Raw genomic sequence first — 12,258 nt, forward strand, 5'->3', positions numbered from 1 at the left:
AAAGGTTCTGCCCTTAGGGAGTTTACATTTCATGTAAACATATAAATAGATACATGTGCATAAATACCAAACATTCAAAGTAAATACACAAAGGGGAGGGGTGTCATTACCTGAGAAAAAAAGCTTCAACTAGGAGAACCTGAGCTGAGCTTTGAAGGACCCTAGAGATTCAAAGAGACAAAGGTGAGGAGAGTATAATTCTAAGGTTTGGGTTAGGGAGTGACAAGTCTGTGCAAAGCCACAGATATAAGAGATACTATGTTGCATGTGAGGTACAGGTAGAATAATTAAGTTGAACTGTGCATGAAGTTGAGTGATATATGATAAGTGTGAAACAGTAATCTGGAACCAGATTATGAAGATCTAAAAATGTTGTTTGGTTGTTTCAGTCATCTCCTACTCTCCAATACCACATTTGGGATTTTCTTGGCAAAGATACTAAAGTAGTTGGCTCTTTCCTCCCATAGCTCATTTTCGGATGAGAAAACTGAGGCAAACAGGGTTAAGTCAGTGATTCATCCAGGGTCAAGCAACTAGTAAGTGTCTGTGGTCAGATTTGAACTCAGGAAGATGAGTCTTCCTGACTCCAGGAAAAGGACTCTATCCACTATGCCCCCTAGCTGCCCAAATATAGAAGTTTTTATTTTATTCTAGTACAAATGAGAAGTCACTGGGTTTTTGAAGCAGGAGACATGGTGATCAACATGGTCAGACCTGTGCTTTAGGAATTTCATTTTAGCAATTGTGTAGGGGATGTATTGGAGAGAATGAAATAAGGTAATAAAAGAATAAAAGTTTATAAGGATGTCTCGTATGTCAGTAATGTCTCAAATTCTCTTTCCTATTGGCAAGAAGTTTGAATACCTAATAGTTGCCTCTTCTCCAAGAGTTTACCTCCACATCCTCGAAGAGCAATCCCCAAATCCAGGCCCCATAATCCCTCTCCCCAATGCCTTGGTCCTGTTAGACACAAAAATAGAAACTTATAAAAGTCCACTGGACTTAACTGGTTTGGGCACTCAGTTCCTCTGGGGCCTCAACAGAGTGCCTAACTCCAACCAGGATCCTAACAGAATGCCTCTTGTCTATTCTCCCTGACCACACTTTTGCTTTGTGAGTATCTTTCCTCAGTAAAGCTGTTTTGCATTACTGTCTAGTGATAGTAACAAAAGAAAGATCTAGAAAACTGAGGACTGGAATGAGAGCTCAGTATGTCCAAACACTATATGTATCAAAGAGAACGTATTCTTCCTCCCCAACCAACGCTTCTTCCAAACTTCTCTGTTCCTCTTCATGTTCCATTTGAGTCTTGTATGTGAAAATCAAATTTTCTATCCAACCCTGTTCTTTTCATCAAGAATACTTGAAAGTCCTCTATTTCACTGAATGACCATATTTTCCCACTGCAGGATTATACTCAGTTTGCTGGGTAGGTGATTCTTGGTTGTAATCCTATCTCCTTTGCTCTCCGGAATATTATATTCCATGCCCCTGCGGTCCCTTAATGTAGAAGCAGCTAAATCTTGTGTTATACTGATTGTGTTTCCACAATACTTGAATTGTTTCTTTCTGGCTGCTTGTAATATTTTCTCCTTGACCTGGGAACTCTGGAATTTGACTATAATATTCCTAGGAGTTTTCTTTTGGGGAACTCTTTCAGGAGGAGATCGGTCGATTCTTTGAATTTCTATTTTGCCCTCTGGTTCTAAAACATCAAGGCAGTTTTCCTTGATAATTTCTTGAAAGATGATGTCTAGGCTCTTTTTTTTTGATCATGGCTTTCAGCTAATCCAATAATTTTTAAATTCTCTCTCCTGCATCTATTTTCCAGGTCAGTTGTTTTTCCAATGAGATATTTCACATTGTTTTCTAATTTTTCATTCTTTTGGATTTGTTTTACAGTGTCTTGATTTCTCCTAAAGTCATTAGCTTCCAATTGCTGTATTCTAATTTTTAAGGAAGTATTTTCTTCAGTAATCTTTTGGACTTCCTTTTCCATTTGTCCAATTTTGCTTTTTGGGGCATTCTTTTCTTCATTGGCTTTTTGGACCTCTTTTGCCATTTGGGTTAGGCTATTTTTTAAGGTGTTATTTTCTTCAGCATTTTTTTGGGTCTCCTTTAGCAAGCTTGTTAACTTGCTTTTCATGATTTTCTTGCATCACTCTCATTTCTCTTCCCAGTTTTTCCTCTACTTCTCTTACTTGCTTCTCAAAATCCCTTTTGAGCTCTTCCAAGGCCTGGGACTGATTCATATTTTTCTTGGAGGCTTTGAATGTAGGAGCATTGGCTTTGTTGTCTTCTTCTGGTTGTATGTTTTGATCTTCTTTGTCACCAAAGTAAGATAATATAGTCTGACTCTTTTTGCGCTGCTTACTCATGATCCCGGCCAATTAACTGAGTTTTAAACTCTTTGTTAAGGTAAAAGTCTGCTTCCAATGTGAAGACTGTACTGTCCCAAGCTTTGGGGGTTTGTACAGCTGTTTTCAGAGGTACTTCTAGGGACCTGAAATTTCAGTTCTTTCAAGGTGGTATGATAAGGGGCAAGGTGTTTTCTCTCCACCTCCACAACAAGCTCCACCACACCAGCATTCCTCCTCGCCCTCAGCACTGGCAAAGAGATCCCTGCAATCCCCCTGTGATCACCCAATGGATTTCCCCTCAGTCTGTGGGCTGGAAGCTCAGGAAAAAGCCCCGGCCCCAGGCTGCACTCGAGACTTACTGAGACCTAGCTCCTCTCTCAATGCAGTCACAGACTTTCCCCACTGACCTCCTAAGTTATCTTTGGCATTCAGGGGTTGAGAAGTCTGGAAACCACCACAGCTGCCCGCGATTCAGTCCTCTGAGGCCTGCTCCAGGGTCACTGTGGCCTGCGTGCCCACGCTGAACTGCGCTCCTCTCCCCACCTGGTGCAATATATCTTTCCCATCAACTATCCAGGCTGTCTTTGGCTGGAAATCTGTTTCACTCTGTCTTTTTGTGGGTTCTACTGCTTTAGAATTTGTTTAGAGCCATATTTTTTAGGTATTTGGAGGGCTTTGGTAGAGAGCTCAAGACAGTCACTCCTTTCCCTCCGCCATCTTGGCTCCGTGCCCCCCCCCCCACCGGGCAGATCAGGTGATAGCCATTTTGATTCCTTGGAAGAACACCTTCTCCCATTGTTGGTATGTGAGAGATTTAGAGCAGGGAGGCCATCTTTGCTCCTTTACTGACAAGTTGGTTTCTGTTGCCGTCCAGATACTTGTATGGCTACTGGTAAAATACTCCTACAATTGCTCCACTTCCCTCCTTTTTCTTGTTTTTATGGACTCAACAAATGTTTCATGGTTTCCCTGGTAGTGGTGGTGAGAGTGTGTCCTGTCAGTGGGGGCCACTCTTCTGATTATAAACCTATCTCCCCTTTCCCTTTCACTATCCATCTTAGTGACTTGGAGATAAGATATCTGGGAACCTGTCTCTTGGGCCCCCCCCTTTCTCCCAAACTTAGTAATCCTGCTCTCCTCTTTAGATGGTCATTTTTGAGTTGAAGATGGGGTTTGTCCAACTTTTTTTTCCCTCACACTCCATATCTTACTGAAGCCTTTAAATTGTCATTTCTAGGTCCCCTTGTTCTTCCAATTTCCTACCCCCTTCTCCATATAGTGGATGTCTGAGCTGAAAAGTAGGGTGTCCTCTTCCTTCCCTGGTGTCTGCTGCTCCAAAAGACATTTGGACATATATGTGGTCAATTTTATCCCTGCATAATTTTCTTATAAACATTTCCCCACCTCCCACCCTCAGCTCCATTTTTCAGTGCTTTGGGTGGCCATCTTGACCTGGTTTTGTCCCCAGTGGCCACCTTGGAAACCTTATCTGGCCATGGTAATGTGTTACCTTCTTTCCTGTCCCCCCCACCCAGTCTAGTTTTTCTTAGCAAATCATTGACTAATTACTAGCACTCCTTTTCTACTTAACATTAACCTGAAAGTTTTAAGTCCCCCTCTGAATTTGAAAATGGCTCCCTCTCCAAACCACTTCTGCCTTTTTAGCCCTGTAATTCCCATAACATGTTTAAAGAGGCCCCTGCTCAGAAGTATTTTTTTAATCACAGAGATGTTTTAATACTTCCCTTCCTCCTTTCCATACCAAATCTATTCCCTATTAATGCTGCACTCTCCTTCTTTGGATCTGTCCCTTTTGTCTTGAAATCAGGCAAGACCTGGGTTCAAATCCTGCCTTTGATACTTATTATCTGTGTGACCATGGGCAAATTTCTTAATCTTTTTTGAGCCTCAGTTTCCTCATCTGTAAAATGGGGATAATACTTGTAGTACCTGTCTCACAGGGTTTTTGTGAGGTCAAAATGAGATAATGTATGTAAAACATGTTTCAAAACATAACTAGATATATAAATGTCAACTCTTATTCTTTCACCCACCTCTGTTCCCACTTCCCCTTACCTTAGACCCCCAGAGGTGTGTCTCTACAGTTATTGAATGTCTGTGTCAGATCTACTGTAAAAGATAAAAGTACAACACAATGAGAGGTTATAAACATATATACATATACATATTATGTATATATGTATATACATATATGTATATATCACGCCCCCCTCCCCCAAAAAAGAACTGTGCTCCATATACTTCTGCCAGAGCTGTGATGACCTTGTATGGTCTTAGCCTCTAGAATATGGTATCCTGCCCCTATGTTCTCCAGGTGTTGCATGCTTTGTTCTTCAACAATCCCAAGGGTGGCTTGGGCCAGAGAACTGCAGACTTTCTACTAACTTTCATGTGGTGTGATCAAGAGTACAATCTGATTGTTATCCTCCTGGGCTTTCTAGGCTCAAGACTCTGGTTTGGGTCTAAGTAATACAGAAATAAACTTGCTCTTGAGAGTAGCTCCGGTAAATAGTTGCTAGGACTGAAACCCTATTGGCAAGCTAGAAGGTTCTGTAGCTTTAGAGCAGCAGTATTGCCTACTTATCCTAGTTCTCCCTTCTCCTAGTTTAGAGCAACATCAATATAGTCCCTGCATCTAGAGGCTGTGTCTTTGTTCCCAGTTCATGTCCTGATGTCAGAGCTACAGAATTGTGGCCCTGTTGGGCTTCAGGGATCTTTTCCAAGATCTTGGCCCACCCATTTTCTATCCCGGTCATTTGCTCATAGGTTAGCTCTTGTGTTGGAAAGATGACCCACTGTAGTTTATCCTCAGATTTCCAGCCACTCTCCAGTCTGATGCTATTCTGAGATCTTTACGAATAGCTATCAGGGGAGCTGGACAATGCTGCTCCCTCCTACTCTGCCATCTTGGCTGGTTATCCAGTTATACTTCTCAGTAAATATTGCTGACTGTGTTTTAAGGGCCCTTTTCCTTTGGAGTTATGAGTTAAAGAATTGCTTTCTTTCTTGTCTGCTCTGTTTGAACTTTTGTTCACCAAGATAATTCCTTTGGCATTTCATTCATCTAGAATAGATGGCTTAGGCAACTGAGACTCTAAGAAGATCTTTTGTTTTTGTATTTTAACAGCATCTGCTACTTTTACCCAAGTATTTCCAGAAGGTTGCTAATCTTGACTGAAGAGGAAGAACTATAAAAGGGAACCCAGGGCAAGCTCAAAGCTGTGGAGTATTCTGTTTCAGATATTGACCCTGAGCAGTGGGTTAAAAATTATGCCATGCTTGTCTTTTAGAAAATTTAAGATAAAGAAAATAAATTATAATTTCACAATGATGACATTTTAATGCAGGAACAAAATTTAGAGACTTTTATTTCCTCCTATAGGGAATAACCTGTAATTTCATTAATACCTTGATTTTTAAATGTTTTATTTTATTATGTTAAAGAGAGGTTTTTATAGATGTAGCAATCCAGACTCGTGGCCTGATTTTATCAATCACTCAATTTCAATGTAACTAGATAGCACAGTGGACAGAAGCCTGGACCTGCAATCAGGAAGATCTGAGTAAATTAAACCTTAGACTACTTTTGTGAATCTGAACAAGTCACTTAATTACTCTGCCTCAGTTTCCTCATCTACAAAATAGAAATAATCATAGCACCCACCTCTCAGGGTTCCTGTAAGTATAAAATTATATATTTTAAAAAGGATTTGCAAAACTTAAAGGCCTACGTAAATGTTAGCTATTATTTTAATTCACAAGAATTTATTAAGCATTTTCTATATGCCAAACATTGCCTTCGATGCTTTTTTATAAACAGATGTTTGGTGGTGGAAAAAACTGGGAAACAATAGTATCTATGTTTTTTTTTTTATAAAATGTTTGTCATATAAATAGGTCACTTTTTAACAAGCAGACATGCATATTGTATTATGAATGTGTGTGCATGCACATCTGCTTTGGATTTGAAGTGCTTCCTTTGGCTTAACTTTTATCATTTTTTTTGGTGACTTTCTGTTACTAAAAATAGAAACAATGAGATATTTATGACTAAACCTTTTTTTAAGTGTCTATCAAGATCCTATAGAACATAAATTATGTAGTCCAACCAAGCTCAGTTAGCTTCATTTTTCTTAATACATAAGCACCCATAGATCTGGTAAGCAATTAAAGTTTACAATCATGACTTTTAAATTATCTGTATGGCTTAAACTTTATTGTATACTCCTTCTTGTATTGGCTAGTAATCTTAGGGGCCTTGTTGAATACATGGAAGTTGAAATAGAAGAATAAAATTTTTTTTTCAAATGTTATCTGAGACTTTTGCTTTTGAAAAGCGAAGTTCTGGAAGTTCATGGAAAACTAAAATCACATTTAACCCAGAGGACAAAATTCCAGTTAGAAGTTTTGAACCAAATATTTAATTCAATGGGAACTGTGTACACATCCAAGGGCAGCATGCAACACATTTACATTTTTTTCATAGTTACTTAGGACTTTAAAAACATCCTAAGAATGTTTACTAAACTTCCAAAACACATAATTATGTGTTAAGGGCATGGTAATGTCTCCAATAGGTTTCTCATGTCAGGATTTCATGACTTTCTTGGATGCAGTATCATAATCTGTTCCTCTACAGATGTCATCTAGTGAGCAACAGGTTTTGCTAATAACAAAAATGTTAAAATTAGAAAGTGTTTTTAGTATTTGAAATTCGTATTCTCTTAGATAATAGCTTAAATAAAATTTTTGTCTTTTGAACTGTGTAATCTGGGAAAAAAGATATTCTTACTAATGTAAGTAGAGCCTTAACTTTTCTATTGACCATGCAATCCAGGTCATTCATATTTTCATTTTGTGTCAAATGATTTATAGTATCCATTCATTTTAAATTTATTTAAAAAATAAATCTACCTTTTTGTTTAGTCCTTGAAAAAAGTGAATTCAAAGATGAACCCCTACTTTTTCGTTTTTTTGCGGATGAAGAAATGGAAGGATCAAATATGAAACATAGACTTATGAAGCATGATTTAAAAGTTGTGGAAAATGTTATTGCTAAATCATTATTGGTAAGTTGATGGATATAATCTATGGATTTTCCCCTCCCATAGATACTAAGAAAATCTATAGCAATGTATTACAAATATACTTTATGCCATCTTATTTGGGGTTTACCTTTTGCTCCCTCTGATTTAATAGTAACACCAGTTTTTGTCCCATTTCAGATTAAATCAAATGAGGGAAGCTATGGTTTTGGATTAGAAGATAAAAATAAAGTGCCAATCATTAAATTGGTGGAAAAGGGATCAAATGCAGAGGTAAGGCATTCTATTTTTTGTTTGTTTGTTTTTTTGCTTTTTGGTAAGGCTATCAGGGTTAAGTGACTTGCCCAAGGTCACACAGCTAGTAAGTGTTAAGTGTCTGAGGCTGGATTTGAACTCAGGTCCTCCTGACTCCAAGGCCAGAGCTCTATTCACTGTGCCACCTAGCTGCCCCCATTCTGGTATTTTTAAAAAAGATACACAGTGCAGAATTTTTGTTAAATTTATAAAACATGGAGTATAAGGAACCCTGCCGTACTTTCCCCCAAACTATTTTTAATTCCTTTTGTATGTATTATTCATAGACTTTTAGGTAGATGTTACCTTCCCCTTTAGAATTTAAGCTCCTTGAGGGCAGGCACTGTTTGTCTTTTGTCTTCATTTCTCAATTGGTTAGTACAGTGACTGGCTTATGGTAAATTATCAATAAATCTTTGTTTATTCATTGGTTGTGGTTTCTTCCTAGATACAATATTTGTTGACTTTCAATTTATAATCCCATTCCCAGAATCACAAGCCATAAATGAATGGAAATCCCAGATCCTTTAAGTGTTTTCATTAAAGAACATTGTTTGCAGAAAATTTTTCTCTGGCTCTGCCCTCCAGGACATCTGTCAATTCAGTCCTCTCCTGCCTTGCTCCAGGGATGTAGAGTTTTGAAGATGGTGTTGAGAGTTCTGTTTAGGTCATAACCTGACCTGAAATACTAAATACTAGTAACTAGTACTTTACTAGGCCTAGTAAATGATTTATTGTTTCTAGTGCACTCCTAATAACTAAGGTTGACCTGGAACTAGACAAAATCATCAAGTAGGGGAAATATGTCAGATGGGTATCTAGCTGGCATAGTGGAGATAATGTTTACCTTGAGGCAGAATTCAAATCCTGCATCAGGCACTTTCTAGATTTCTGTCCATTGACAAGTCATGTTAAACTCCTTCAGCTTCAGTTTCATTTCTATGAAATGGAGATAATAATAATACATAATTCACAGGCTTGTTGTGTTGATCAAGTGAGATAATATATGTAAAGGCAGAGGTTTGCTGGTGAATGAACTTGTCTCTTCTGAAAAAAAAAATTCAAGGGACGCACTTTAATCTGCATTATTGATACTTTCTTAAGTATAACCAATCAATAAGACAATAGATCAAGATAAATCAAACCCTAACTTGGAGCACCTCAATCTATTTTTGTGCAAATACTCATGTGGGAAATTTAACATTTGGTTCTTGTGAGCAGGTTCAAGCTGGCTCCAGAACATCCCTGTGTTAAAAGCCCTTTGCAAAATCCTAAGCCATCATTTTAAATGTTTTAGAAAGTTTTGGATTAGACCTAAAGGAAAAGTAGGTGTTCTGGATACAGATTCTATTTAGCTACTTTAAACAGAGGATTTTTTAATATCCTCATACATTCCATTATCTACTTCCAGAGTGTTGCTGATTTCCAAATTAAATGTATATTTTTCTGATTTTAATGGGCAAAATATGAATAGAAGAAAATCTGCTTTATTTATAAGAGAACATTTTCTCCATTGAAGATGATGGTAATAGAGGTCAAATAATAATAATCCATTATGCAATGAATATCTCTTCATTTCCTCTCAAGTTATGTATTCAATATATAATATGTGGCATTTTACTTTCAGAAGTATTGCTTCTTCTAAATATTGTCATGTTGCTTTACATATATGTGATTTAGTTTCTCATTTTGATCACATAATACTTGTGGTTATATAATTTCTCTCTTTTTCTTGTACGTTCAATACAACTTCCTACTCTGACTGTAGACAACAAGATGGTAATGTGTTTTCTTTCCCATGTGAAGATAATGCTGGTGATCCCAATCGATAAGATTTTTTTGCTTAGGATTGTAATTTCTATTAGTGGTGATGGATTTGCACTGGGCCATCCATGCTCTTTCCTTATCAACCCTGTGAGGAAAAACATCCTAAACTTATACTACATATTTTATATTCAGAAATCTCCTGTGGAATTGCTTCATTTTCAACAGCCATCAAAATTTAAGATGGAAAATCACTAAACAAATCCTCTACCATTTGATTGAATCTAATTCCATTTCAGATACCATGCTAAATGTTGGAATTTCAGAGTTAAAAGAGACCTCAGAGGCCATCTGGTCCAATCCATTTATGACCAAGAATTCTGCAAGTAATGATGATGACAGAGTGGTCATCATAATTGAAAACCTCTAGTGAGAAGGAACCCATTACCTCCTGAAGGAACTCATTCTGCTTTTAGATAACTCTTATTGTTAGGAAATTGTACCAATTTATTTCAAAATTCCAAAATGCTATTATTTTATCTAAAAATCTAGCAATTGTAATAGCCCAAAAATTTCAGCTATTTACTAATAGAATTGAGAGTTCTATTCTAGACAGCTCAGAGTACTCACAGGACAATGGATTCCGATTACACTAAAAATAACCACTTTCCTGTACTTTATATTCCAGATTTTTCCTTGTCTATATAACATATATATATATGTATATATTCAACCCAAAATTATATACACAGAGGATTCTATCAAACTACATATCTTTCGATCAAAATCTTGTTATAAGTGGTCCAGTTAGGAAAAACAAAAAACAAAAAAACACCACACTATTTTCATTTGCCTCCCACAACCACTAGAGAAAATATTATTTTCCAAAGGAACTCTTTCTAAAACAAGTCCTTCTGGATATATCTTTAATAGAATGTTCTCTAGCAGAGCTTGTTCAATTAGATGGTACCCTCAAACAACCTCTTCTAGCTTTGCTTCTGGTGAATCAATTATTGTGAGCAGGGTTGATTTTATATGAAACTTGGATTTGTTCAGTCTTATAATTCAGTTACTTAACTTTCTGGAGCTTACTTTTTCAGTTTACTCTTTTATTTCACATATTTCTATATTCATTGGAAACTATTATGGATTAGCAAAGTTTTTTTTTTAGTCATAACATCTGTTAATAGTTTTTCAGTCTGTCTACATATTCTAGGTCACTCATGTACTCGAATTTTTTTTGCTATTTGGAGAAACTATTTCACTATACTAATACAGTCCTTTGGTGGCCCGAAAGAGTTAACACAACTTTCAAAGATGTTTAGTTTGGGATCAAGATAGAGAACACAGACAGTGAAAGATATTGCTCAGGATTGTATGTACTTTAGGACCAGAAAGGATGTGATAAGATAACATATTAGTAGAGATTGAAAACTTCCTTCCTCTCCTGTTCATGGCTGCAGTTCCTCAAACTGATGCCTTTGTTTTATTCACAAGCCAAAAGAGAGAACCCAAATAATTTCTGAAAGGGGATGTAAAAAGAAGCAATTGTAAATTATTCTGATAAATGATAATTTATCATTGATTATTCAGTGCCTAAAATAGCTTTGCCCTTAGTATCTAGGAGATAACAAAAGAAATAGGAGATGTGGTCTCTGCCCTTTAGGGGTTTATAGTCTTGATAGGAAGATAATGTTTGCACAAATGAAACTGAATGGGCAGACTTTTAAAATTGAATTAAGTACCACAGAAGTCAATAAACTTACTTGTATTATTTCCCCTTCTCCTCTCCACTTCTCCTCCCCCAGGATTATTAAGTGTCTCATAGTTTATTAGGGGTCAGTGCAAAAAGGGCTCATAGAAAGGAAAGATAATTTCATATTAGGGTATTCAGGGAAGGTTTCATGAAAAAAGTGGAGTTTAATTTTTTTAATTATTGATAAGTTTTGTTTTTACATTACACATTTCATAGATTACTCACTTCCTGAGAAGTCTTTTAGAAAAAAAGTAAAACTGTTAAGTAAAACACATACGGTGACCTCATCTGAAAGTGCTTGTAACATTTCTCACCTATAGCACCCCTTCATTGTTGTTGTTGTTGTTGTTATTGTTGTTGATTTCAGTCATGTCTGACTCTTTGTGTCCCCATTTGGGGTTTTCTTGGAGTGGTTTGCCATTTCCTTCTTCAGCTCATTTTGCAGATGAGGAAACTGAGGTAAACAGGGTTACAAACAGCTAGTATGTGTCTGAGGCTGGATTTGAACTCAGGCAGATGAGCCTTCCTGGCTCCAGGCCCAGCACTTTATTCCCTGTGCCACCTAGCTGCCCAGCGCACCCTCACCTCTCTTTAAAAAAATTACAGAATTCTTAAATTGATTTTAGAAAATAGATTTAGATTTATATAGAGGATGAGAGAGACTGCTATGTTTGAGAGTAGAGAAGGGAAACCAGCTAAGCAAAGGTATGACAAGTATAAGAATCTGTTATACTAATTGGATTCCTTAAGTCTAAATACTAAATAATAGTCCCTCTAGTCTATGAGGTTCATTCTTCTTCAGTTTTATAGAATATATTTTAGATGAAAAAGTTATGAGTTTAATCACATTTTTCAAGTTAGAAAGAAAACTTTCAAGTTAGAAAAATTTCTAACACTTAGAGATTGAAATATTTGCTTAATTTTACATGTATACGCTATCTGTAGTTAAGCTCTAGTCTCTTTGAGGTTGAGACAAATTTCAATTTATTGGAAATGTTTGGGTAACTAAACAGTATAT

The 12,258-nt window shown here is 36.8% G+C and overlaps 1 protein-coding gene across 1 annotated transcript in view; it reads left to right on the top strand.

Annotated features, from left to right (window-relative positions):
* The window catches only part of LOC114054096 (phosphatidylinositol 3,4,5-trisphosphate-dependent Rac exchanger 2 protein), a 385,890-nt gene that overhangs the window by 191,877 nt on the left and 181,755 nt on the right, over nucleotides 1–12,258 (top strand). The window contains exons 17-18 of the mRNA XM_027877210.1: nucleotides 7,308–7,450; nucleotides 7,607–7,699. Of these exons, the coding sequence (XP_027733011.1) occupies nucleotides 7,308–7,450; nucleotides 7,607–7,699 (236 nt within the window). The remainder of the gene's footprint in view (nucleotides 1–7,307; nucleotides 7,451–7,606; nucleotides 7,700–12,258) is intronic.

The sequence above is a fragment of the Vombatus ursinus genome, unplaced genomic scaffold (assembly GCF_900497805.2).
Source record: "Vombatus ursinus unplaced genomic scaffold, bare-nosed wombat genome assembly UNPS02014812.1, whole genome shotgun sequence".
Lineage (NCBI taxonomy): Eukaryota > Metazoa > Chordata > Mammalia > Diprotodontia > Vombatidae > Vombatus > Vombatus ursinus.